Genomic DNA, 26,497 nt, shown 5'->3' with positions numbered 1-26,497 from the left:
ATTCTGGGTGCCTGGCGTTTGCTGATGTAAATGGACAAACATAACCTCTCAGCGGGAACTTCGACTGTCGGATAAGTGGCAGTCACTGGAAAGCCGTGTCCCTTCGGTGCGGCCTTACGAACATCTCCACTGTTGAGTTAAACTCCCGAACAGGCGAGGCAGCAGCTGGAGGCGCATGAATAGAGCAGCGTCTTCAGGTTGTCAACATCTTTTTACGAGAGTCAACGTACGCCGTCTTGTCCCCACGGAACTTGGAGTTTGAGATGAGCAGCATCCATTCACGGCTTCCACCCCAAGTATAACTAACTGCCAAACTCTGCTCCGCTCAAAGAAATTTATCACACAGCGCTCGTCGCGCTTGGAGGCATGTCGATTCATGGTCTAAACTGAACTGTTCTGAAATCTTTGTACCAATCCCCAAGTCGCAGAGACAATTGCCATGTTAAGTTTGCTACACTCTCTCGGCGGGGCAGGCTGCGTACAAAAGGGAAACACCACTCTGCGTTTAAACGTTTTAAGGTCGACCCTCGAACCGCCTGTGAGGCTGAGGCTGAGGCTCAGGGTGGAGCAAGGTAGTAATTAGAGCTACTTTCACCAGCGGTGTCGCTACCTCCATCTTCGCTGTTTGTGAGTTCCTCTGGTGTGAACTCAAGAGACTTTGGACGGAGGACAATGAGGTACACCGTACGGGGTAATGAGTCAGCCTCTGGAACGATGTACCTACCATGTGGGTGTCTATGAGCCCGCCTGGGCATATCCGGTCATGTGACTTTGTCACGCGATGTATCCGGCTCAACTTCGGGGCTCGTCGACTGCTGGGTGACACGCGTGTGACTCGAGTTCGAACATATATGCAGCATATTGCGGTGCACATGATTCAGTCACGGCTGCTTGAAGCCACAGCAAACGCATTGCCTGCCGGAACGTTCTGGCGGAGTATTGCAGTATGCGCCGTCTAAAACTTCAAAGTCAGAACCCTCGTCCCTTCGCTCTGTACACTCTATGAACGGGTCCCCATCGCGATGATGAAGAAGTCGTTCATTGAACGAATATTTCCCCATCCGCCTGGAAGTGCAGATTCTCTACCGCAGTTCCACGATGACTATTCGGACTCATCTCCGCGCTCGGCGGCGTCTCCTCCACGCATTCTCATGCAGGACTCAAGTAGAGCGTCGTCCTCTCCTGACCGCCGCCGCAATGCATACCTTTCTCCTTCGCAACATCATGCAAAGCTGAGCTCGTCTCTAGTGCGCCACGATGACCCGTTCCTCCAGGTCGAACGGGCGTCCAAGAACCTTGAAAGAACGTTCCAAAGTCTTCTTGATGCGCAGTCGGAAGGTCTCAGTGCGGGTGGCACTCGATGGGAAGAGGCAGACGATGTGTCCTCGGTCGGAAGTCCTACACCCACACCGTCCGTTGCAACGACACCTCTGAGCTCTGGCACGGTGGCAAGGCCCAAAACAGTACCGATACGACAACCAAAGCCCAAGAAGATCACCCTGCGAGGAGCACGCCGAGGGCTGGAGAAGTCCATGCGGGAGTTTGCAGCCCTCAAGCAACATGAGCTCTCCCTCATCGACCAAGAAGTTGTAGCCAGGGACAACGCCATCAGACAAGCATCAGACTTGAGAGACCGAAGACAACTGCTAGAAGATGACATAGACAAAATCAAGTCCGCTGAAGGACCTGTCAGCTTAAGGACCCAGGTCGAGGCAGTGGAGCAGGAAATTCAGCAGCTGGAAGCAACACTACTCGAGCTGAGATCCAAGCACAGAGTACTCGTGAACCAGCTCCGCGAAGTCGAAAGCTCTCGGGACTCCGAATTGAGCTCTTATACCGCATCCCTGGCTCTCAATGAGAATCAGGTCAAGTCATTCCTGAAACGACCACCAGTTCTGCAAAGCCTGAATGCGGGTCGTGAACCCGGGATGTACGCCCTCAGGCCGGAGAGGCGGACACTGCAAATGGCCCAGGAACAATGGTCGAATGAAGTTGAGGCATTAGCGCGGAGAAAGGCCAGCGTTGAGATTGAGAAGAGCGCACTAGAGGAAGGATCCAAGTTGTGGCGCGACGCGATGCAGAGAATCAGGGAGTTCGAAAAGGATCTGAAAACACACACGCGGGAACTGGCAGCTCAGTCTCAGTCACAGCTTCACCAATCGAGTCTTGAGAATGAGGCGACCCAGTCAACTACATCTGGAGACCTATCCATGACAGTCGTGCTTGCCAAGCTCTCTGCGCTGATATCGTCACTGGAAAAGGATCTCCAGCACGCTGAAGCCAACAATTGGAATCTACTCATTTGTGCCATTGGCGCTGAATTAGCAGCGTTCGAGCAAGCGCGCAACCTACTTCAGGAAACCGCAGGGATACCGTCAGCAAACTCTGGATCGATTGAGAGAATTGGGCAGCCCGCTCCACAAGACGAACGTCGTCCAGTAGACAACGAGTCGCACGATGACGAGCCCAGCCCCGACCTCCTGGGTGGACAGCTCGAAGACATGCTTGAGCGCAACGGGACCAGGAGTCCCGGCGGAAGCAGCAACCACAGCCTGGAAGATACACTTCGCGAGTTCGGCAACCCTCGGGACAAAGGGAAGCAGGGAACAAAAGACGAGCATGCGGAAGGGCTGGAACATGGTCCGCTATCGGGATCTTCGCACCATCGGCCCCGACAATTTGCCCAGCGTGGTGTACATGAGAGCGACGCGGGCTTGAGTCCTGTACCAACAGCAGCACCTTCCAACATTCGACCAAAACCTCCAGATCGGAGGATGACATCTGAGAGCGAGGATGACGAGCCCGGGCCGGAGTTTCTACTGTCGCATTCTTGATATCATCAGGCCTTGGAAGCGAGCCGCGAGCCACCTGCCCTTCGAACTATCAGAGACACTGTACTGTATCACCATAGCAACCCTCAGCGATTTTTATGAGCGCAGCAGCGGGGGGTCATTATCCCTTGGTCGGGTTTAGCGAGAAGTGTCACTTTGAACCTTCTCTTGTTGAAAACATAGATCTCAGGCCGAATTGGACCTTCGACCAGCTCACCCTTGACTTTTTGTTTCTCCCAGCACGGCGTAACTTCCTCCGCCATGTGCCTCATCGTGGCCTACTATTCCATCCCACTCCCTCTCCCTCATCCAGAGAGACCGGGCTAGCCGCTGATGGATGGGAGTAAGGAGCGGGAAACGAGGAGCGAGAAACGAGAAGCGAGGTGGAATGGGTGGGTTGTCCTGCGCCGAAGGTAAAGGTGCAGAGTCGAGCAACGCAAGACGAAATGAACGAGTACCTACTACTGCATCTGACATACAGACATTGTGCTGTGGATGCGGTGGGGACGTTTGCATCCGACGCCTCCCACCAGATATTATCCACCCAGCATTTCGTCCGCGAAGACACCCGTGCTCTCGCCCTCAGACCCCAGAAGAACAGCCACCGCCACAACCAAGCCGACTACTGTAGGAAAGCACATATAAGAGGGAAATGCCAGTGCTGTTGACTGTTTGGCTGTAGAGGAGCATCGCAGGGGCGTGCTCGTACTCGTACCTGTAATGGACCACTTGAGAAAAGAACACAGAGAAACCCAAGGGATGGATACCCTGCTGTGGCTATAGCCCTCTCGCCGCGCAGCGACATGATCAGGCCACGACGACGCGCCTGCTGAGCTCTTCCGGTTCCGAACTCACCCCTAGCTCGGTACGTAGTCGCATGCCACCATTCTGTCATCTCGGTGTTGAATACCAAGGTTGTAAGCCGACTGACCAGAATGGCGGTGCCGGAGCGTTTGCCATGTTGCGACGTTCCCCGTAGGTAGCCAAATAGACGTCCTGCCTTCTCAACAACACAATTCGCGCTGTCATTCCTGGGCCAATCGAATCGGTGATGCGAAAGACGGCAATATCTCAGGAATTGTGGATTGCTCAAAGGCGGAGTGCGAAGCGATTCCTCTGGCCTAGACCCAGACCCAGACCCAGACCTGGTAGGGGCAGTGGTGCGGACGTGGTGCGGACGTGGTGGTGTCGGTATCGGTATTGCGGATGAGGACATACCTTACCTTACCCCCCGACTCGTCGTCGCTTGAATCGCTTCGCAAACACCATTCTGCCCGTCCAGGAAGACTTGGACGTTGTTTCCCGTGAGGTTCCAGTTCGTGAAGCGAGCGCAGGTAATGACCAGGTCGTGAGATAGGCGAAAACCAGACAACTCGACCAGACAACCAGCGGTCTGTGCTTCAGCGCCATATCGAGGGGCATTCCCACCCTGACGCGGACGGCTACCTATTCGCACCAGAGATCTCAATGTGGACGCAGTTGGCAACGGTCACAGCACGGCACATTACACATCACACATCACATGGTCAGGTACCAAGGTAGATGACTAGGTATGTCTTCAAGGCTCCCACTGTAACTACCTAGGTGATTGAATATGGACAAGGAAATTCGTGCTCGTCATGCAACAACAGGATTGGTACTCCGTAGGGGTTTGAGGAACGAAACAGCTTGTTCGCTCGTGTCATAAGGTTGGTCCTCTGAAGGTGTTTGTGTGGTGGTAGTTCGATTCTGGGTTTGACGTTGACTTTGGTTATGGTTGTGATTCTGACAGGTTCTGATTGTGTTGTGGTGGTCCCTCTTCTCGGCCTCGTAGCTTGATGTGTGTAAAGGAGAGTAGCCAGCGAGGCATCCATGGTTTCACGAGACATTTCTTCTTGTGCGGCCATAAGCGGGGGCCTCCCCCTTTGTCTTCACTCAACTCTCCGATTCGAGCTTGCACTCCAACTTCGACTGCGATTTCAATTTCAATTTCATCCCCACAATTCCTCTTGGTTGGGCACCATGTCCGGACCTCCATACTTCTTGACTTCCTTGCCGACCTCCATGTCGAATTTGTCCCTCTTGATCAATTTGACCAGTTCGATAGCTGGCTGCTTGGGCCCGCTTCCTTGGGTCTGCTCGGCCTCCACATCCCGGGCAATCAGTTTGTAGTCGCTGATGACGCCGTTGTAGAAGCCCCGGCTCGTCGCTCCTGTCACCGCGGGACCGTTCCAGCCCTTTCGAGATTCGAAGTACATTTCGTCCGTCTCGGTCTCGATGTCTGTGGTCTCATCGGAGGTGAGGTCATCGGCCGGGAGCGAGTCTGATAGATCGCCTTCGTTGCGTTTCATGTTCAAAGGAGGAGATGCACGGAGGGGAATCATGTCCTCGCGCGGACTGGCACGGCGATGAATGGGGTCGACTGACATGGCCCGTCTGGTGAAGTCGCCAGAGAAGCGGTGACGAGTCACTGGCTCGCGAGAGATTGCTCGGCGGCTGAATCTGGCCGGGGACAGATCACGGCCAGCAGAAGCCCCGCGGGAGTGGGCTCGTCGAGTTGCAGGACCTGGAGACTCGGCGCGAGGACGGAGAGGCTCCATGGAAAGGTCACGGCCAGCCCGTGGCTCTGCAGGCTCTGCGATCGCTGCAGGAGCAGGAGTCGGCTCGCGAGCTGCGTCTCCTCGACCAACTGCTTCTTTGGAGTAGGAGCGGCCACTCATTGCTCTCGGAGAATCTGCCCGTCGTCTTCCGCTATCTCGTGAGGGTGCTCTGCGACGGACGGGGTCCGCTGATGGAGCTCGCCGTGCCAAAGGCTCCCGTGACGCAGACCGACGTCCATCATGGTGTTCTGCAGCTCCTCTGGATGAAGCTCGCATATACGCCACCTCACCGATGCCCGGTCCTCTGGAAGCAGGCCGTGACGGGAAGTTGGCGGTGCTACGTGAGTCGGGCCTCTCAATGGGAGCCTCGATTGGACTGGTTACTCGGGATGGTGGGAGTGATGGTGATGGGTGGCGAGCTTGTTGTGCCAAACGCTCGGTCAGAGTCGAGACGTCGATGAAATCCTCGGTAGTGGTGTCGATGGCAGAAGCAATGCGATGGGCAATCGGGGTGTTGTCCATGGGTGTTGCGTTGTTGCTTTCGGACATGCCATTGTATTTCTCTGCCACAGGGCTCAGGATGGACAGAGCTGAAGCCGGTTGGCTCTTGTTGATCGGAACCGAAGTCTGGATCTGTGGCAGACTTCTCGGCCCAGGGTGCTTCTCGGGGAAGATGGCCCTGGTAAAGAATGTGCTGACATCGTCATACACCGGCGATCGAGTCTGGACAACTGGTGACACGGCCCGATAAACTTCAGGGGTTGGTCGTGATTCCGCAACGATGACTTCATCGATGCTGGTGGCAAGGCTGGGGAGAGGGGGCCGTGACTCCGCGGTGACGACTTTCTCGACAATCTGAGCGGCCTGGGCTTGTTGTTTGGCTCCGGATGATGATCTTCGATGTGACCGGCGCACCCAGGGCAGAGGAATGGTGATGGTTATTGTTCCTCGTTCCTTTTGGTTGACTGGAGGCGTTGACTGGCGAAGCTCTTCGATGCTGACCTTCCCGACATCCTCTTTGATGCTCAGGTCTGGGGAGTCGCTGACCAGTGTTTTCTGGGAATCGGGACTGCCGTGGGCGTGGTAGACGACGTTGTCTGGGTCGTCCTCCAGATAATGCTGACTCCAGCCACCGCCGTTGGGAGCGCTAATCGAGGCGTCCCCCCATCTAGAATGAAGCTGCTTCCCAGACTCTGATTGAGACCTTGAAGGCCGACGACGGGACGACATCAACCCTTCAAACACGGTGGCCATGATCGAGCAGTGTGAGCCGGGAAGTGGTTGAAAGACTTTGGGTATTAATGTCGAGGCCGTGTAAGAAGAGCCGCCAGTATCAAGAGGAAAGCGCTGACCTCGGATCACTGGGTGGAGGTGCTCGGTCGTGTGGCCTTGCAGCTGGAGTAGGAGCTCAGGGTCACACCAGGCGTCTATTGCGGGACATGAAACCAGGCTGACGGGAAATAGAACACCGAGGATATATTATTGCACTCGAATATCGCTGTGGTAAAATTGAATGTTTGAAGCATGTAAACATGAGGGAATATGGGCTAGAAATAAGGCGGCACAGGTACTCACAGCTGTGTTTATTTTTGAACGCGTGGTCCTGCTCGTCCCAGAAAGGAGGTAGTCGTGGTACAACAATAGCAGAGGCTCTAGACTTCTTGTCGCCCTGCTGCCCGTATTCTGTGCATCTCGACAATCGCGAAGCTTCATTTGGGGGGTGTGGATGCAAGGCACCATCGTCTGCGCCGCCACCCCAGCGAAAGGGAGGCCAGGCTGCTGGCCGTTATTGGGCCATCTCGCAAGCGGCGTCTCGAAGCCATCGACGATTGGACGCCCGGAAAAGATGAGACAGATCGGATGCAGGAGAGTCAGGCTGCCTGCAGTCGGGTAGTGAAGGTGCAGAACGAATCAGCCTCATCAACAACGTGTAAGCGCCGGGGAAGGCCAGCGACGTTGACGAAGTGCCAGAATCGGTGGATATGATGGCGGCGGCACACGGGCTGACGAGTTGGGCAGGTCGTGCGAGGAGATCCCCTCCCGCGTCTATTGGTGCGTATCTATATTTAAGTGCGCCAATCACAGCCAATGTGCGACATCCACTTAAATTAGTGGATCACGCTTGGCGGAAGCTGCACCCACTCAGACCACCATAGTAGGTTGACTGTTCTGTTCACGAACCCTGCTCATACTTAGGACGAACCGGAGCCTCTTCAGGTGGCATCAGTATGACGAAAGATCGAGAATGGGAGACGAGCACATATGTGGAATACTGATTGATTGGAAGCAAGCCTCAGACGATAAACTTTTGCACTGTAGACGAGACGAACACCTTGGCCACGCGATTGGAGCTGTATCATGGCCGGTGATGTACGATATATATCATCGCTCGTTCGCCTCATGCGACGGGGGTTATCAGTTGGCGGCCGACTCTGACCACTGGGTCTTGGTTTTCTGGTCCTCGGGCTTCAGCTGTAGCAGAATTGCGTCAGTTGTGCGTCAACGGGCCTGGACCGACGGGGCGACTTACTGCTGTGCGATGGTCGCTGCCACCAGCCACGGTGCCTTGCAACTTTCCCAATAACGTGTCCGGCTCGTAGTCGTCGACGTTGATATCCACATATCCGCGGGGCGCGACATCTCGCGTGACAATGGCGAATGCTCGACCTGCTTATGCGTCAACCAACATGGCCGCATATTGTGAGGCACGCTTCTGTACCGTTGACGCTGGGATCGGATACAATCCTCATCAGGCATTGAGCGGCATCATCCACCGTAGCGAAGGAGATGCCTTGGCCCGTCAAGTGTTGAACAACCGGCTTGCTCAAAATTTTGGTCTCGACGAACCTGGATGGGAGTGTTAGTTGTGGCCAAGCACGACCAGACTCCTCTCCTTACCATGGTCCGATATAGTTCACTCGAATATTGTGCACATGCTCTGTCTGGCGAAGAGACCGCATGATGCCGCGGAGACCGAACTTGGATGCGATGTACTGGACTGCTCCGGCCAGGTCAAGATACCCCGCCAGACTGCCCTGCAACACGAGCACCTGGTCCAGCGGGCCTTCTTTGTTCAGCGCGTTCTGTCGACGGAAATAATGGAGGGCTAGCTTGATTGTGTACAGCACGCCGATCAGATTGACGTTGACGATGTTCAACTTCGGTTCTTCGGGCTCCTCGGCCTCAACTGTGCCAGGAATTGTCAGTAAAATGTCTTCTCGGTTCTTCTCGTCCCCCTCCCTTTCTACCTGCCGTTGTTGAAAAAGACTGAATCAGCTCCGCTGATGCCAGCGTTGGCCACGACAATGTCCACTCTTCCCGAAGGACTCGACGAGATTGCTGTCTTGAAGGCGGCCAATTGATCAGCCCAGACAGTGACGTTGGTCTTGACGAACTTGGCGGAGCTACATCGAGGCTTCAGTGCTGAACCGATAGCATTGCGGGCACTGCGGCTGCTCACCCGTCGAACTCCTTCTCGAGCCTTGTGCCTTCTTCGGTGTCAAGGTCTGCAATCACGACGAAGGCTCTGATCTCGGGCATCAACGCCTTGTTCAACGGCATCTGGGACGTCTCCTCTTACCCGGCTTTCGTCAAGGCACGGACATATGATTCACCGATACCGTTGGCTCCTGACCCGGAACATCAGCCTCGGGGCGTGGCGCGGACACGTTCCAAACGTACCTCCGGTGACCACGGCAGTCTTGCCCTTGACATGGCTTGTATCGAAATCCACGTCGGTATTGACGGGTCCGTTATTAGCGTACGGCTGCATCTTGCTCTGTCAATGGTGATATGATAGCCTTGGGTTAGCAGATCCAGCAGTAGTACTCGGACCGGGACAGACCAGGCGTCCAAGGTGCGTTTAACAGATGTTCGAGAGGCTCCAAATTCTTCTTGCTCGGCACTCTGGATATATAGTCCTCCTCCAGCCAAGACACTCAGCTTGAGAGACACATACATTAGCCTCGGTAGATTTCCTGACGTGTCAGTCTTCCATGTGGGGGTGTGATGTGTGTTGGACGGGTGGATAGGTGCTTGAGGGACAGCCCTGTAGCTTAGTCACATGCTCTTCGTCAGCCCTAGAGGCCGAGAGCACCAAGGACACTCTGGACGTCGGGACGCCTTGAGCGAGAATCGAGCCAGGACGCCAGCGGAACTCAGGTGGGGAAGCCAGGGCTGGCATGGATACGGGCTACCAAGAAGCGATGTTACCGCACACGGAAGGGGGTAACTGTAGCACTCCGTAAATGTTAGCTTCCAACGAAGTGGACACGCGGGGAAACCGCAGGAAGTGACGGAGTAGAGGGCGAGTGCCCATGCAATTCCGGTGAGTGGTGCGAGGTCCAGGACATACTCCGCAACTCGTAGTACTGTACTCCGTACTGTGCAGTGAGATGAAAAGCAGTAGAGGCAGGACACCCCTGTTCCCTACGAGCCTAGCTGGATCCCTGGGCCCGCCCGGACCACCTGGCACTCGCCGGCCACAGCCTTGTTGGGCGGTCGTCATCCTATTCAACTCTGGTCCTCCGTAGTTCGGTACACTTTTGATACTCCATACATGCGTCCTTGTTCGATACTGTACTCCGTACTCCGTCCACCTCCCCATCTCCTTGTCGAACGCACGACAATGCCGCTCCTGTCCTCCACTCTCCTCCTCCGCACACACTCGCTCACCTTCCTCACATTCGCCTACTACCTCGTCACCTCGCCCGCGCAACTTCTCTCCTCCACCCCGATATGGCTCCTCGGCGAGAGCATGTCCCTACGGCCGGCCTCGTACGCACCCGAACCACAACCGCACGACAGCCCAAGCAGCAGCAGCAGCAGCAGCAAGAGCAGCACGAGTAACCGACTGAGCAGCCTGATCACAGGGCACGGCACGGCGACCGTCCACGCCGAACGGGAGCTCTGTGCGCTCCTCGCCGTGATCCTGGTCGGGTACGCCGTGACGATCTTCCTGTTCGCGGGTGACTTGACGCTGCCGTCGACGGCGGCGCCTCCAGCATCGTCGCGCGGCGGCGGCGGGAAGGCCTCCTCGGGATCCGGAGCGAGCGTCACGACGGTGGCGGCGTCATCCTCCCGCTACGGCGAACAAGTGCACACGCTGCTCACGGCGCAGTCGCGCTGGTTGTCTCTCGCGGGGCTGCATGTGCTGGGTTCGTCCGGCCTGGTGGCGTGGATATACTTGTTCCACTCGCAGGCGCATCATTATTCGCCGGCCACCACCGGCCAGTCCCTCCCCTCGAGCAGTTTGTCGGGGTTTGGGCTGCTCGCGAACCGGGTGACGTTTACGGCCGCGCTGGTCGACATGTTGTTCTGGGGGTATTTGTGGACCGTGTTGAAGGACGAGGGCCGCGAGGTTGCGAAGGCGCTGGCACGGAGGAGAGAATTCGAGGACGATGGAGACGAGTGATTGATTGACAGCCCCGATGCGGCAGGGGGAGTGTTGTCCTGACCACTACGGGGCTTTACACATGATGAATACCAGAATCTGTACAGGGAAGAGTTAGGACAGCGGCTTGTACAGTACAAATGGTGGGATGGGGAAAAAACTGTGTGCATTGTACTATCACATTAAGATTGATTTGTCTGCATATAAAGAGATCACCCAAAGCATGTATGGAATCAACCGAGCACGACAAATTCAAGAGACATGCCATATCCCCACTATTCCAACCTACGCTCATTTCACTATATATATATCGAGCTCTTCTGATCTTCTTGGATGCTGCCAGCTCACAACAGCGCAGCCAAGCCCAGCATACCCGCTCCCATGGCACCAAATCCGACGGCCAACTGATTCGCAGCACCGGTAGGGCTCGCCGCCGCAGAGCTGGCAGCGCTGGCGGCGGAAGACGCGGCCGAGGACACAGAGGAGCCGGCGCTGGAAGCGCTCGAGGAGGCAGCGGAAGAGGCGCTAGCGACACTCTCAGAGAGAGGGGTACTTGTCGCGCTACTCGAGGCGGCGGTGGTGGTCGTTGCGGTTGAGCTGGCTGTCGTAGCGGTACCACTACTTGCGGTAGAGGTGCAGGTCGCGGAGACGGGCTGTGGAAAGATGATGCGTGTCAGCGGACGTCGAGCTGCGGGGACGTGTTTGTAGGACTCTAGGGGGGGGCACACAAGATGCGATCGAATGATGGTGTTGTACAAAAGTACTGTAGTGCTGCAGACCACTGTACGTCAAGAGCAGAAGCCAAGCAATGGAACGTACCAAAAGAGACGAAGCAGACACCGGATCGCAGATGCTGTGCGCATATGCCAGCGCGGCCTCCTGGTCTGCCGTGTCACACGCCTGGAAGACGCAGCATCCAATATTATCGAGGAACGACTCGGCGTGGCAGATGCCTGTGTGTGGGTTGTGTGGCCTCATCAGCGATGCCGTTCTGGTACAGTAGCCCTTTTGTCATCTTTGTGGCTGGGAGGACCAACTAACAGTCTGGATCCAGGTTGCAGCTGGCCGGGAGCAAGCTCGTGACGCAGTCGTTGGCACCTACAGCATATCCATCCGACGGGGTCAGCGATGATCACGCAGTACACAATACAAATACACAGTAGTCGCAGTCAAGGCGAGGAAGAGGGGCATAATTACACGAAGGCAACGTCCCTGCGGTCTGCGCCGCCGCGAAACCCACCAGCAGGGTGGAGGCAGCAAGGATGAGCTGACGATGCATGGTTGTGAGTGAGAGCTGCGTAATCGATCGTGCTGAGTGTCTGCGAGCTTCTCCGCTTTTCCAACCGGGGCAGCGTGCAGTACTCGGACTGTGGATATCAAGCAAAGTGAGAAGGTTGACAGTTCAGTACGGAGTATCGAGTACTGGGTGAGTAGGGTGCAAGGGATCGACAACAGAAAGGGAACCGAGTTTTGCGCGGACAGATGAACCTTCAACATGCACTTCCTTGACCCCGACGAGCTGGTTCGACCTGGCTCGACCGGGCTCGACCTGGCGCTGGCGCTGGCACTGGCACTGGCACTGGCACTTGGTATCGAAGCCACAAGATGCAGGATTGTGGAGGCGCCGGTTAGAATCGATCGGATCGAGTCCGTCCGCGTGAACGCCGCGATCCGGCATCCAACCATGGACTATTATCTGTCTCTGTGTTGTCTCTGGTCTGGCAGCATTGGTATTCTGTGCCATCTGAACCCCGGCCTCCAGCAGGCTTGACATCGTGAGTACTCCGCACAGTCAACCCTGTTCTGTGACTGTGTAGACGCAACACATCGTATTCGGCTTGCAAGCACACGGAAAACGGAAACCGGAAATCCAATCACTCGCCAATGCACAAGGGCTGGCTGACTTGGACGCCACACGGCCTCTGGATTGGTAGACTTTACGCAGTACTCGTGCGTAATATCTTCGACGAACAAGGTCCACAAGGGACGATACGATACAGCGCCGTCCTTCCCTGGGCCCCTGACAGCCATGTGTGAGCTCAGCTACAGTATACCGCGAAGACGGGTTCGGCGGGCGTTATTGAGCACGAACCATGCTGGAGACGCAAGCTACTATAACGCCGAGTATTGAGAGTACGGGAACTGCATTAGAACTGCAGTAACGTCTTCTCTTTCTCCTTCATATCATACTGTACATACATAGGAGATCGATCTCACTCGCGGGACATTCCTTGATCTCGTGCACCGTCACTATCATCAACATTATACAGGACTTCCCTTCCAGCACCGGAGATTCCTGACAACACTGCTCGTCGAGGGTACGGTTCATCCATGGTCGAAAGCCGTAGCATCCATAGTGGTTCCCTCCATAGACGGCCACGGCCATGATGAGGAAGTCTCCCACCAAGCAGCCTTGACGCACGGAGCGCTTCTCGCAACCCAACTCGCCGCCGCCGCCGCCGCTCTTCGCTCAGACGACATTAATCGTATATGTGTAATCACTGGCAAACCAGTACCCGTTGGCATGGTCCAGCCGCTCCAGGTAATTGTTCATCTCCGCGTCGCCCTTCATGACACTGCGGAACCGATCCCAATTGACCTGGTCGTGCGTCGACACGTCGAAACACCCGATCCGCCGGAACTCCCCTTTCTTCATCGTCGCACACAACAGCAGGCCCTCGACGCGATCGACCACGTCGATCACGGGCAAGAGGTAAATCTCCAGCATCTCGCACAACATGCCAGAGCTCGCGTCACTCAGCTTGGGCAGGCGATCGTCGAAACTCGCATTCTCCAGCTCAACCTGGGCTTTCGTGCATTGGACCACGCACGGCGTCCGGCCCCAGTAGTCGTGCGTCCGTCGCAGGAGGCCCCTGGCCATGAACCCGCGGACTTTCATCTTGGCGCTCTCGACGATGCCAAAGTGGTCGCCCGCCGGATGATAGTTCACGTCCAGGTCGATGATCTCGATGCACGTCTCGCGCTGCGACGTCGCCGGTTCCGGGTATCGCACCGCACCGTCGATGGACGCCCACGTCCACGTCGGGGCGCGGTATCTCGTCGGTCGCCGGCCCTGCTCCACCCGCCAGAGTAATGCGTGTGGTAATTGCGGCTTCCACATGCCGACGAGGTAGTCGTCCGCGTGGAGGCGGTTTCTGGCCATGTACTGCTTCGCCAGCCCCGTGAGGGCCAGCAGTTTGTCCGACGCATACGTGAGGCGCTTGGGCGAGTACATCTGGACCAGCTGGTGCCAGTTGCCGTGCCGTTGGTGGTGGATTCTCTTGCTGAAGAATTCTTCGTGTTCCTGCGACGACGGCGGCCGCATCGTCGCCGGCAGACCCTTGGGGAACACCTCGGAGCAGCACATCTGCTGGCACTCCCAGAAGACTTCGTTGCGCGTGAAGTGCAGGGTGCGCTTGGCGAGACACCGCTCCTGGAACGCCCACGCGCGTTTCGACAGAGGAGACGCGTCCACAAGATCGTGCCACAGTGTGGAGCGGAGGATCTTGTACATGCCCTCGTCGACGCCTAGGCTGGCGTTGACCGAGACGATGCACGGTTGCAAAGCAGCCACGTTGCGCGTGTTGATCAGGCCCGCCGCATCGTCCCTCGACGACGTGGCCGCTATATTGAGCGCCGCTTCGGAATACACTCTGTGCATCTGACCCATCGCGGCCAGCACGTCCGCCTCGCTATCTTGCCGGATACAGAGCGCGTCAATCCAGAGGTAGCGGAATCCAAGCCTGTCCGCCACCGACGCCGCCTCTGCAAATGTCTTGGGCAAGCTACTCAAGCTGACACCCTGCCTCAGCGCGGAAAGCGTGCCTTTGTGCAGTCGAATCGTCTTGGTTTTCCCCCAACAGTGGCTCAAGGTCACGTACTCACTCAACGGGTCGGCGAACATGCCATCCACCAGTTTCAGACCCGGAACACCCCTGGGGCCCTTGACAGAGACGTCCAGGAGATGCGTCGGCTTCCAGGTCGACGCGTCCGGGTTTGCCGAGACGGAGCATTTCATGTGGTTAAAGGTGCAGTCTTGAATCCATTGTTTGGCAAGTTCGATGGTCTCCTGCGATGCCGTGCTGACCGATCTGGCGTCGATTGTGCGCACGCCAGGTTCAACAGCGTCTGTCATGCAATCCGTCAGTCGCCGTCACCAAGGGGTCTCCATCGTTGTGCCAACCACAGATTGGCCAAGACTCACATTTCGGATTCATCAGAATCAACTCGACCACCAGTCCCGTGGTCTCTTCCCAATTCAACACCAGACTCGCCTTGGAACCATTACTGCTCGGCGTCGGACCTCTGTTCTCCTTGTTCTCCTCCGGCGACGTCGGCGCCTTCGCGGGCTTCACGTAGCGGAACTTCAATCGCGCTTGATCTCTCGCAATGGGTGAGATCCACGCAAACCCGACCGAGTCGACGGCCGACCCTTTACTCCGGAACGTCCGGTAGGCGTCTGGGTCAATCGACATGAATACCGTCAGGCACAAGTGGCATTGACTCGCGCGCGACGCGAGTGCTTCCAGCCCATGGTGGGGGATTTCTCCCGTCGAGTCCGACCTGGAAGCATGGCTCTCTTGGAAAATCAGCTGGCACGCGCTGCAGAGCGTGCTCGGGGTGAGTTCAGTCATGTTGGTGGTCTTCTGTCGCGAATGGGGAGTTGTCGGCCACTGATGCTGCTCCCCGGCATGTCGCTGGAATCAGTCGTGCGCGTGCGTCGCTCAATGGTCACCCAAGTCGCCGCCCGTGCACGTACACGTACAAAGGATTTCAGTGTGAACAACGCACACTTGAGAGAATTGCCGTGTGGATCGTGACGAGACCCTTCTTCGCCTGACGCAAAACGCGTGAATGTCCAGGTCGAGGTCGCTTCTCCTGAGATCGTCGCCGCCAATACAGAGCCGAAGTCCTAATTTCCGAGCGCGGGCGCTTTGGACGCCACGCCAACTCAAGCGGTTTCAGGGAAAAGCAACGCGCCTCAAGGTGATACGCGCGCTGCATTGATTGCATCACATCATGCCATTGACAGCACGAGATTGAAGAGTGGCAAAGTGAGAATGACAGGATGCGCGTACGGCTCCCATCTTCTCTCCCGGTTGTTGTCTGCTGTCCCATTCGAAGCGGGCAAAGAGCAGGGAGACCCCGGTCACAAGCCGCCCCGGAGATAGCCACGAATCCGAAGCCAAAAGCTTGCTGCTGTTAAGCGAGAATTGTGGGGGTAACGTAGCCCTGGAATGACATGGGTGATTAGAGATCGACACTGATTGACCGTGGATTGATTACTGTATTATGCAGTGGGGATTCTATATAGACATGAAGGCATGAAGGTCATCGAAGATGTGAGTGCAACGAGCACTATCTCAGCCTCGCCATCTTCAACAGGTCGTGTCGGTGAAAGAACTCTCGGTTTCTTTTCCCAAAGACGTACATTGGTACGCTGAGCAGACAAACCACGATCTCGATACTGCCAAATATAATGAAGAGGTGGTTGATTCGGATTGCAAAGACCCAATTGTAAGCGTGGTAGGCCAGGATGAAAGAGAAGATGTTCTTGAAAATGATGAGGTTCGTAAATGCTTCCACTGCGATGTCGCGGTGAGCGTCGAGCAGGTATTGCGCCGATGCTATCGAGCCCATGACCATGCTGATGATGATGAATGCGAGAAAGACCTCGGGAACGATCCAGCCATATCGAGCCACGTCGTTGGCCGTGATGCCGAAGCCATACAGGCCGATGCATGAGAAAACCAAGGTCGGCAGAACCAGCAGGATGCGAAATTCTGGCTCATATTTCCCCTTGTTGAGTCTGGTCAGGAACCTCGTCACCACTTCGCTGTAGGTGCCGGCGCCAAAGAGGCCAAGAATGCTGCCGATGAAGGCGCTGGTGTACATTTTGCCGGCTTTCTCTTCATTGAAGAACAGAGGCGGACCCAAGAAGATGAGTGACAATATCACCCCCACCATGACAGTCCACCCGATTATCACGCCTTGGATCAAGCAAGCCCAAATCACTGCTGGGTGTAAGAAGAGCGGAAATGGCCGAAATAGGAGCTTGAAGAAAGACTCATCGGTCTTGCGGCCATTGAAAGGCAGAAGCCTCTTGAGATAGGAGTCCATTCGAGGGACGCTTTCAGCCGCCCTCTGGGAGTGCAAAGGTTTCTCTTCATCCTTGGCTATCGATGTTTGAGCTGCACCAACGGCATCCGATGAAGAATCACCTTCAGCAAGCAGATCGAGGTCGAGTGAATGTGCGCGCCGGAAAGCCGTCTCAGGCACGAAGAAGAACAGAAGCAGGAATCCGAGGGCCATGAAGATGGCAAGGAAGAAGAACTGGTAGTGCTTGGTCAGTAACCCTCCGCTCTGTGATGGCACTGTGCGCTGATAGCAGGTGACTCGGCCATCAGCCGTGTCCCCTTGCTGAAGGTACACTTACGCTCCATTGCCAGCCCATATGAGCGGAAATCATTCCCACAAAGACAGGAGTCAGAAAGGCTCCGCCAAACAGACAAGTGTTCGTGATAGCCATTCGGATACCCCTCTCGTGTACGTAGTATAGGTCACCCACGCAGGCATTGACCAGCGCTTCGAACGGTGCAAGGGCAACACCCTGAAAGACACGGCTCCAGAGCAAACTGGCATAGTTATGACGGACGTGTTCAGAGCCACCCCAAGCCGAGCTTGCAACCATGAGCAGTGCGCCGAAGAGAAACAGATGTCTTTTACCCCATACTCTTGCCGATGCAACGAAAAGCCATCCTGCTACGCACACGCCGCAGAGGTGATAGGCCGTCAGCAGGGCCGCATCTTGAAATGTTCGCCTGAACACGATGGCAAGGGTTACGGAATCAGCTGCCAGTAAGGGAGACGCTGTAGTCGCAAGACACGAGACGAAGCATAAGATGCCGAGGATCACGTCGCGTTGCCAAAGAGGCCAGTTCTGCCAGCGGCGTCAGTGACGGCGTCTCGCCTGCACTGCGGAAGGAGACACACCAAGGGATCGTTCGGGTCGTTCGAGGGCTGAGGCACCAGGATGAATCGACCAGCCTTGTCTTTCTTCAAATGCTGAGCATTCTCGAGGAGCTGGGTATGTCGCTGTTCGGTCTCATACACGTAGACTGTCCCCGGGACGTGTTCGACCTTGGCTTCGAGGATTCCTAGAGCCATTCCTAGGTCACGTTAAGGACTCTTGACAGGTGAATGCGGCGGTGGTGCGTCCTGTTTTGCTATCGTGTCGCCGGATTCATGGCTCCCGGCAGCATAACACGAGCCTGAAGAGATGTCCCGTTGGCTTCGCTGCGAGCCTGAGGGCCGACTGTAAGGTTGCCTGGAGACAGAAATGTGGCGCAAGCGACAGATTCCGGGGAATGTGGGAATGCAACCGCAGGCGACCTTCCTTCCCCGCCGTTCTCGATCCAGGCACTCGAGGCCACAACAAGCCTCCGACAAGCCATGCGGTTGGCCAATCTTTTTCGAGCCTTAACTATTTAAGTTTGTGACACGCAGTAATTGACGGCGAAGACACGACGAGATATCTCGACTGTCTTATCGACGGTTCTCGAATGAATCACATGTTCCACAGGGATTCAATCGGTTTTCACGAAGAGAGTGTGGCTGAAGGCCATCGCAAGGATCCTGACCTTCCCGAAGCTTATTCCCGGTATTTTCGTGAGACAACGCCGAGCTGAAGAGCTATGTACAATGCATTGAGGTTGAGCGCGTTTAGCTCTCATTGATGAAAACTGTTTGCCGCAACCCCTCTGAGAATGATCTCAACGGCGTCTTGACACCCGGCCTTCAACTCCTGAGTAAGCAGGCGAGTTCCAAGACATAGGTTCGCGGGTTTCCTCGTTCATTTTCCCTTCTCACTGCCATACATGGTCTTGTTCCACGCTCGCTCGGGTTTGCTGGAAGGATACGCTCGCTGATCGTCTCCAATACCTTCTTGCTCGTAAGCGTTGGGGTTGCCGGAGGAAGCACCCTCCCTGGTTGGTCCGTCATTTGTTTGTCCTTGTATCGTGCCACCATATGCCTTGGTGTGAGTCGAAGTAGCACCACCTCTTCCATAAGCTTTCTCGACATTCTCAACGCCTGTAGTTTTCAGACCCCCACCAGCGGTAGGGGCCCCAGGAACTCCTGGTGATGCTTTGGGCCAGATGTAGAGGAGGGCGCCCAAAGTTACCGCGCCGACGGTTATGTAGCGAGTACTAGACATTGTCGTGTTGGTTCGATCAGGCGAGAGAAGATCCGTAAGATGGCTGGGGGTGCCCGAGGGGATGCCCGTTCAGGTAGTATTGTAATCTGGCTTTTGCGTCCAATTGTACTGATCGCTGAGGCTTGCAGCAGCAATAGTCGATAGCGCAATCAAGAACAACCGCAAGAATGAAAGAGTGACTCTCAAGAGCTTGTCCCTTCGCAGGAAAATCTTCAACTACCACGAGGTCTAAGTGAAGGCAAGAGCCATGAGTGATGCATGACGTAGCCCGGTTGGGCCGAAAGAATTGGTCGAAAGTGCACTTACGCAGGGGAGAATTCATCAACCGCTCTACACGGTACTCAGGCAACCTCCGAGGAACGGATTTGACTTCCTCGTCACGATGGGGTGTCATGTTGAGGTGAAATCGGAAGGCAGCCGGAGATGAAGTCATGACTTTGCCATCAATCAACGCCAACGAAATCTAATTCGAGTGCTGGATGCGGGTTCGCCTGCCAAGGCAGACGCCACACAAGTCACATGTTCACTGAGTCTGGGATGACAGGGAAAATCGGAAGAAGTCAAGGGTAAAAGAATGTGGAAATGACTGACCGAGTGACCTGAGATTCCATCTCAGTTGTCAACCTGTGATTGTGGACCGTTCCCGCGCACGCTTGCTAACTCCACTCATCAGTCCACCTGAGCTAAGCTATGTGGTATCGTAGGAGACAAAAACAAGAGAAAACAATGTATGCCTTGGGATCGCATTCGACATAGGTGGGAATAGGTAGTGGTCCGCATCGAGGGCCTTCTTCGTAGGTCTCTCTGCTGTATCTGTCCCTGTTGCACAAATCACTTCGCACCACCAGTGCAATACCTAGAATCCGTGCTCGTCTCAAGCCATGCTGATGCACTGCCAGTTGAGCAATATCCTGCCATCAAAACATGAGGCGGTTGTAAGCAAGAATGACAAAAGGCGTAAGAGGTGCACAGCTGCCTAACGGCCATCTCTTAAGAAGCAGGAGCAGGCTCAGCTTTCTCCGCGGCCTCAGCAGGGGCACCGGTCTCCGCAGGCTTCTCCTCCTTGGAGGCTTCACCAGCTGGGCCAGCTTCACCCTCACCACCATCAGACGATGTCCACAATGTCAAGTTGTCTCTGAGCAACTGCATGATAAGCGTGCTGTCCCGGTATGATTCCTCAGAGAGGGAGTCGAGCTCGGCGATGGCGTCGTCGAAGGCTTGTTTGGCAAGATGGCAGGCACGATCAGGCGAGTTGAGGATTTCGTAGTAGAAGACGCTGAAGTTGAGGGCAAGACCAAGGCGGATAGGGTGAGTGGGAGTGAGTTCGGTCTGTGCAACATCGGTGGCGTTCTAAGGTGGGAAGTCAGTTGGAGTGCGCGTACTGTGCGGAGTGCGACTGTCATACCTTGTAGGCCTCGTGAGCGGCAGTGGCTGCGACCTTGCGCTTCTCACCAGATGCGAACTCGGCGAGGTATCGATGGTAGTCGCCTTTCCTGTTGACAGTGTCAGATTTTTTTCTAACTCTCCACGGTGAAAGAAAGATACGCACATCTTGTGATAGAACACCTTGGACTCTCCAGATTCGGCCTTGGGGATGAGGGCTTGGTCCAGGACGTCGAGGACATCTTGGCAGACCTTCTCGAGCTCGGTCTCGATCTTTTGGCGGTACTCGCGGATAGTAGCGACATGCTTGTCGGAGCCCTTGGATTCCTCCTTCTGCTCAATGGAAGAGATGATCCTCCAGGAGGCACGCCTAGTTCCGACGACGTTCTTGTAGGCAACCGAGAGGAGGTTTCGCTCATCAACAGACAGCTCACCGCCCAGCTACTACGTGTCAGATGATATTATTGCGAGACTATCATCAAAGTGCAGACGTACGTTGGCAACCTCTTTCATGTAGTTGACCATCTCATCGTAGCGCTCAGCCTGCTCGCAGAGCCTGGCGAGGAAGGTTTTACTGGGAGATTGTCAATGGATGCGGATTCCGAGAGGCTGGATAGGCAGCCGTACCTTTCGCGCTGTACGTCGCATTCAGGTTAGCTCAATGTCTTATCAAACAGGACGGCGATGATGAGGTCGGACAGGCACGAGCTGAGACGGAACCTCGAAGCGGGGATAGCACTTACGTCTGTGGCCATTGTGAGGAATTAGGGTGATGATTGGAGTAGGGAAAGGATGTTGTTGATGGATCTTGAGGGAGCGGACACAGGGAAAGAATGAGAGATTGAAGATGGAAATCGAAGGGGAATCTGAATGTCTGGTGTTGGGAGATTGGGGACGAGTGCGGGTTTGTGAGAGCGCAGCGCTGTGAGTAAGGCAGTGAAAGGCTAGAGCAACCTGAAAGTCCCTTTAGGCTAACCCAAATCGGTCGCTGCTGCCAGCTTAAGAGTCGTTTGACACCAGCGCAACCTGAAACTCTGCACCACCTTTGGCCCTGCTTCAGGTTTGGATGTTGGTTTTTCTGGGCCCCCGTCCAATGGGTTTTGGCTCCGCGATACGGAGCACTGGTCGTGTTTAAGAAGCACGATTGATTGCATTGGCACCCCAAGCATAGAGAGCTTATTGGGCTTTGATTTGCACTCCCCGCCGGCTGCGGATTCTATGTCTAAATCATCTCTCGCTCCATACTGGAATCAAATGGAAACTGATCAGATTGCTCCTCGGTGTGCAGTACCCTGTAGTCTGTAGCGCCTTGCGGCGTCCTCGCAGTCGGTTGAAGACCAATTGACGCCGCCGGCTCGGCTGCGCTTCGGCGCCATCTGGAATTTTCGATAAACACAGATCTGATTATGTCCACCGTGTCCAATTCTCCACGAAGCACGTGGGGCATGAGCGAGGTTCTTTCACTGCGCAATCCAGTCACTCTTTTGCCGGGCTGTAGTATTAGAATAGGTTTTCAATACGACTTCTGGAACTCGTCTATTGGAATAAACTAAAGACTCGTCGTGGTGCATGGATCTATCCGGCTCGCCTCGCAGCATCCCGGATTTCCTTTCTCTCTCATAGTCGTCCCGCTTCTTGACAATTCCAACATGGAGCAAGCGTATGTGCGCTCGACCTCAGAGGTGTTAAGTCACTTCCATGTGACTGAAACAGCTGGTCTCTCGTCTGCGCAGGTTGCGCAGTCAAGAACAAGATATGGGAGCAACTGTGAGTGCAGGCGCAAAAAGGTTCGGATCGAAGACACTGACTGTTATACTCAGCTCTTCCTGAAGACCCGCCGACGCCCCTGTGGCAGCTGGTGCTTGAACAATTCAAGGATCAGTTGGTTCTGATATTGCTGGGTTCGGCTGCCATATCTTTCGTCCTGGCCCTGTTCGAAGAGTCGGATGATTGGACTGCGTTCGTGGATCCAGTGGTGGTACGTCGCACCAACATGTTCATGTCTCCTGGCGACCACTGACAGAGAGATAGATCCTGACAATCCTCATTCTCAATGCGATCGTCGGTGTTACCCAAGAGAGCAGCGCCGAGAAGGCCATCGCAGCCTTGCAAGAGTATTCCGCAAACGAGGCCAAGGTGATTCGAGATGGACGGGTCCAGAAAATCAAGGCAGACGAGCTGGTGCCGGGAGACATTGTTACAGTCGCTATTGGAGACCGTATACCGGCGGACTGCCGGCTGCTGTCGATTCAGAGCAACAGCTTCGCGGTTGACCAGGCCATCCTAACGGGCGAGAGCGAGAGTGTGAGCAAAGAATGCAAGGCGATCAAGGATGCTCAAGCTGTCAAGCAAGATCAGATCAACATGCTCTTCTCCGGAACGACTGTCGTGGCTGGACACGCTACTGCTATCGTGGTTCTCACAGGCAGTTCCACGGCCATTGGCGACATCCATGAGAGCATTGCCTCGCAAATCTCAGAGCCAACACCGCTCAAAGAGAAACTCAATGAGTTTGGCGACACTCTTGCAAAGGTCATTACGGTCATCTGCATCCTGGTCTGGTTGATCAACATTCAACATTTCAACGATCCGTCGCATGGTGGAAGCTGGGCCAAAGGCGCCATCTATTACCTGAAAATCGCCGTCTCACTGGGTGTTGCGGCGATCCCAGAAGGTCTCGCCGTCGTCATCACCACTTGCCTTGCGCTAGGGACACGTAAAATGGCAGCCAAGAATGCTATCGTAAGGAGTCTACCCTCCGTGGAGACCTTGGGTAGCTGCAGTGTGATCTGCTCTGACAAGACCGGCACGCTCACCACCAATCAGATGAGCGTGGAGAAGATCGTGTATCTCAACGAGGCCGGTACCGATCTGGACGAGATCGAGGTGAAAGGGACCACGTTTTCTCCTACAGGAGATCTGATTCAGAATGGCAAGGCTCTCAAGGACGCAGCAGCAAGATCCGAGACGCTCAGACAAATGTCCGAAGTTCTGGCGCTGTGCAATGAGTCTCATCTGTCATATGACGCCAAGTCGAATACCTACAGCATCGTCGGCGAACCAACCGAAGGCGCTCTCCGTGTCCTGGTCGAAAAGATTGGCACCGACGATGTTGGGTTGAACCAAACTCGCAATGGTCTGGCGGGCGGCGAGAAAGTGCACTTTGTCAGCAAGTACTACGAAGACCGGCTTCCCCTGCAGGCAATGTATGAGTTTTCGCGAGACCGAAAGAGCATGTCAGTCTTGGCTGGAACTGGTGAAAGCCAGAAATTGCTCGTCAAGGGAGCCCCAGAATCCATCATTGAGCGCTGTTCGCATGTGGTCCTCGGGTCAAGTGGAAAGAGAGTCCCCATTACCAAGCAACATCTCGGATTGATCGGCGAAGAAGTGGTCGACTATGGCCGCCACGGTCTGCGGGTTCTCGCCCTCGCAAGCGTGGAGAACGTCAGCGGTAACACACTGCTCGAAAACGCCAAGAGCAGTAAGGAATATCTCCAGCTGGAACAGAAGATGACCCTGATTGGGCTCGTCGGCATGCTCGATCCGCCTCGCCCTGAAGTCGCCGACTCGATCAGAAAATGTCGAGAAGCAGGAATTCGAGTGATTGTGATCACGGGTGACAACCAGAATACCGCCGAGACAATCTGCAAACAGATTGGCGTCTTCTACCCGGACGAAGATCTCACAGGAAAGAGCTACACGGGCCGCCAATTCGACTCGCTGTCCGAGAGCGAGAAGTTGGAAGCGGCCAAGACTGCTTCGCTCTTCTCCCGCGTTGAACCAAGCCACAAATCGAAACTCGTCGACTTGCTCCAAGAGGCTGGTGAAGTTGTGGCCATGACCGGCGACGGTGTCAACGATGCTCCGGCACTGAAGAAGTCTGACATTGGCGTTGCCATGGGCACGGGCACAGATGTTGCCAAGTTGGCTGCCGATATGGTGCTGGCAGACGACAACTTCGCCACCATCGAACTAGCCATCGAGGAAGGACGAACGATCTACAGTAACACCCAGCAATTCATCCGGTACCTCATCTCGTCCAACATCGGCGAAGTCGTCTCCATCTTTCTCACCGCCGCTCTGGGTCTCCCGGAGGCATTGATCCCCGTCCAGCTCCTTTGGGTGAATCTCGTCACAGATGGACTTCCGGCAACGGCGCTGTCGTTCAACCCCCCCGACCACGACGTCATGCGGCGCACTCCGAGAAAGCGCGACGAGCCGCTTGTCTCTGGATGGCTATTCTTCAGATACATGGTGGTCGGCACGTACGTTGGCGCAGCGACGGTATTTGGATATGCATGGTACGTCATGCTCTACTCTCAAGGACCCCAGCTCAGCTTCTCGCAACTGCGCAACTTCCACAAATGCTCGCCTGTCAACCCTCTATTCGACGGCGTCGATTGCTCCATCTTCTCGGCCTCATCCGTCCCGACCCGGACGGCATCGACGGTGTCACTTTCGATCCTGGTGGTGATAGAAATGTTCAACGCGATGAATGCCCTCTCGTCGTCCGAGTCGCTCCTGCAATTGCCGTTGTGGAAGAACATGAAACTCATCTACGCCATCTGCCTGTCGATGATCCTTCACTTCGCCATCTTGTACATCCCGATCCTGAGAAGCATGTTCTCCATCGAGGCGCTGGGCTGGGACGAGTGGTATGCGGTGCTCTGGATCTCAGCGCCCGTCATTCTCATTGACGAGGTGTTGAAGGCGGCCGAGAGAGCGATTTTCGTCAACTCCAAGAGCGAGAGGAAGCGGCGAGCCAGCATCTCTCACTCATTGAGCAGGACGAGCACTCTAGAGGGGAACGGCATTGTGGCCAACGGGAAAGTGAAGGCCAACTGAGACGCAAGTCCCCAATTCTGACGAAGTAACATGGCATTTCCTCCCTGGGAAGACCATCTGCATGGCTCGAGCGACAGGCCTCCCGTCACGGACGCTGTGGTCAGTTACTAAGGCTCTCACATTTTGCATTTCCAGGGGTGGTGGGCTTGCTCGAGCAATCGAGCTGGAGTTTTGTCTAGAGATCATAGAACGCATCGCATGCTAGAATGATATGACGATTTGAGCCCGTGTCGCACTGCATTGCATTGTATTGCGCTCTTAGTGCCGCCATGTGTATAATGAAAGGGGGGATTGTGTGTGTGTGTGTTGGGGGGGGGGGGTGCGCGCGCGTCTTGGCCACATATGTGAGAGACCTCGTCCCTCGTCAGCGCCGATGATACTATCGAGCACTGCACAGCCTTATCGAGATCCGACCAGACTAAAGAGCGCTTCCCTACCCTAACCCGCGTCTCCAGTAATGAATGCCAGAGAAGAGGAGCGACGAGGCGAGAAGAGAGGTGGTCAATATAGGGATATGTATAGTCACGGCTAGAGTGCGACACCACGTATAAAGTACGGGGTACAGTAAAATTGTATATGCGTATACGTATATAGGTGTTTATTCAAGCCACAACAGCCCTGCTCTGCCTTGCTCTGCCCTGCCCTGCTCTGTCCTACTCTGCCCTACTCTACCTGATGCTCAATGTCCATCGCAGCCAGAAAAGACCTGTTTTCGAAAATGACATTAACTACCTCACATTCTTCCCTCCGCGTCGTCCTCTCACACCCACCCACCATATTCCCGGTCCCTCACAATCGCCTCATTCTACACAGGTAGACGGATCATGCGTTCGGCGCAGTTGTAGGGGTTGTAAACGACGCCTACGTCCGATCCTCGCACTGCTGCTGTCTTTTTTCATCTTCATCTTCAACTTCATCTTCAATTTCGACTTCACGTTGGCCGTTCATATATCACCTGCAGGTCTGGTCTGCTCCGTATACGCCATTGATTCGTTTTGGATCCGAGATCACCAGCTCCAGCTCCAGCTCCAGCCCAGGTGTCGAATGAGATTTGGTGGCTTTCAGTCTGGCGTTCTGGCATCTGGGTCCATGGAATCCGTGTTGGTTTGTACTGACAAGCCGCAACATACTGCGACGTACTGGAAAAGGACATGTCGGAGGCACACAGGAGGAATCATAGCCTTTGACACGGGTCTCATAGTACCTCAGTCATTCGGCGAGCCAAACATGGGCTGTCGTGATCGCCTGGGAC

At 55.3% G+C, this 26,497-nt stretch overlaps 10 protein-coding genes across 10 annotated transcripts; 3 read left to right on the top strand and 7 right to left on the bottom strand.

Annotated features, from left to right (window-relative positions):
• Positions 1 to 1,025: 1,025 nt before the first annotated feature.
• G647_10014 (uncharacterized protein) lies at positions 1,026 to 2,834 on the top strand (the record flags this gene model as incomplete). The annotated part of the gene is made up of 2 exons (XM_008726006.1): positions 1,026 to 2,718; positions 2,767 to 2,834. The coding sequence occupies 2 exons, from the start codon at positions 1,026 to 1,028 to the stop codon at positions 2,832 to 2,834; spliced, it is 1,761 nt and encodes a 586-aa protein (XP_008724228.1).
• Positions 2,835 to 4,801: 1,967 nt separating this feature from the next.
• On the bottom strand, positions 4,802 to 6,664 carry G647_10013 (uncharacterized protein; the record flags this gene model as incomplete). The annotated part of the gene is made up of 1 exon (XM_008726005.1): positions 4,802 to 6,664. The coding sequence occupies one exon, from the start codon at positions 6,662 to 6,664 to the stop codon at positions 4,802 to 4,804; it is 1,863 nt and encodes a 620-aa protein (XP_008724227.1).
• A 1,161-nt stretch (positions 6,665 to 7,825) lies between these two features.
• Positions 7,826 to 9,182, bottom strand: G647_10012 (uncharacterized protein; the record flags this gene model as incomplete). The annotated part of the gene is made up of 8 exons (XM_008726004.1): positions 7,826 to 7,882; positions 7,941 to 8,077; positions 8,130 to 8,257; positions 8,309 to 8,634; positions 8,679 to 8,814; positions 8,871 to 8,936; positions 8,991 to 9,039; positions 9,092 to 9,182. 8 exons carry the CDS (start codon positions 9,180 to 9,182, stop codon positions 7,826 to 7,828), a joined length of 990 nt encoding a protein of 329 aa, XP_008724226.1.
• Positions 9,183 to 10,037: 855 nt separating this feature from the next.
• Positions 10,038 to 10,823, top strand: G647_10011 (uncharacterized protein; the record flags this gene model as incomplete). The annotated part of the gene is made up of 1 exon (XM_008726003.1): positions 10,038 to 10,823. The coding sequence occupies one exon, from the start codon at positions 10,038 to 10,040 to the stop codon at positions 10,821 to 10,823; it is 786 nt and encodes a 261-aa protein (XP_008724225.1).
• Positions 10,824 to 11,612: 789 nt separating this feature from the next.
• Positions 11,613 to 12,081, bottom strand: G647_10010 (uncharacterized protein; the record flags this gene model as incomplete). Its single annotated transcript, XM_008726002.1, has 3 exons — positions 11,613 to 11,755; positions 11,844 to 11,900; positions 12,000 to 12,081. Coding segments are annotated over 3 exons (282 nt in total), but the record flags the coding sequence as incomplete, so codon positions are not given.
• Positions 12,082 to 13,272: 1,191 nt separating this feature from the next.
• Positions 13,273 to 15,436, bottom strand: G647_10009 (uncharacterized protein; the record flags this gene model as incomplete). Its single annotated transcript, XM_008726001.1, has 2 exons — positions 13,273 to 14,930; positions 15,007 to 15,436. The coding sequence occupies 2 exons, from the start codon at positions 15,434 to 15,436 to the stop codon at positions 13,273 to 13,275; spliced, it is 2,088 nt and encodes a 695-aa protein (XP_008724223.1).
• Positions 15,437 to 16,160: 724 nt separating this feature from the next.
• G647_10008 (uncharacterized protein) lies at positions 16,161 to 17,969 on the bottom strand (the record flags this gene model as incomplete). The annotated part of the gene is made up of 3 exons (XM_008726000.1): positions 16,161 to 17,135; positions 17,239 to 17,742; positions 17,796 to 17,969. The coding sequence occupies 3 exons, from the start codon at positions 17,967 to 17,969 to the stop codon at positions 16,161 to 16,163; spliced, it is 1,653 nt and encodes a 550-aa protein (XP_008724222.1).
• A 685-nt stretch (positions 17,970 to 18,654) lies between these two features.
• Positions 18,655 to 19,017, bottom strand: G647_10007 (uncharacterized protein; the record flags this gene model as incomplete). Its single annotated transcript, XM_008725999.1, has 1 exon — positions 18,655 to 19,017. The coding sequence occupies one exon, from the start codon at positions 19,015 to 19,017 to the stop codon at positions 18,655 to 18,657; it is 363 nt and encodes a 120-aa protein (XP_008724221.1).
• A 990-nt stretch (positions 19,018 to 20,007) lies between these two features.
• Positions 20,008 to 21,155, bottom strand: G647_10006 (14-3-3 family protein epsilon; the record flags this gene model as incomplete). Its single annotated transcript, XM_008725998.1, has 6 exons — positions 20,008 to 20,367; positions 20,423 to 20,510; positions 20,567 to 20,841; positions 20,896 to 20,974; positions 21,028 to 21,035; positions 21,144 to 21,155. 6 exons carry the CDS (start codon positions 21,153 to 21,155, stop codon positions 20,008 to 20,010), a joined length of 822 nt encoding a protein of 273 aa, XP_008724220.1.
• An 894-nt stretch (positions 21,156 to 22,049) lies between these two features.
• G647_10005 (calcium-translocating P-type ATPase, SERCA-type) lies at positions 22,050 to 25,245 on the top strand (the record flags this gene model as incomplete). The annotated part of the gene is made up of 3 exons (XM_008725997.1): positions 22,050 to 22,167; positions 22,221 to 22,378; positions 22,432 to 25,245. The coding sequence occupies 3 exons, from the start codon at positions 22,050 to 22,052 to the stop codon at positions 25,243 to 25,245; spliced, it is 3,090 nt and encodes a 1,029-aa protein (XP_008724219.1).
• Between the last annotated feature and the right edge of the window lie 1,252 nt (positions 25,246 to 26,497).

Source organism: Cladophialophora carrionii, assembly GCF_000365165.1.
Source record: "Cladophialophora carrionii CBS 160.54 unplaced genomic scaffold supercont1.12, whole genome shotgun sequence".
Classification (NCBI taxonomy): domain Eukaryota; kingdom Fungi; phylum Ascomycota; class Eurotiomycetes; order Chaetothyriales; family Herpotrichiellaceae; genus Cladophialophora; species Cladophialophora carrionii.
Note: the sequence above shows the minus strand (reverse complement) of the source record. Positions and strands in the feature narration are given on the sequence as shown.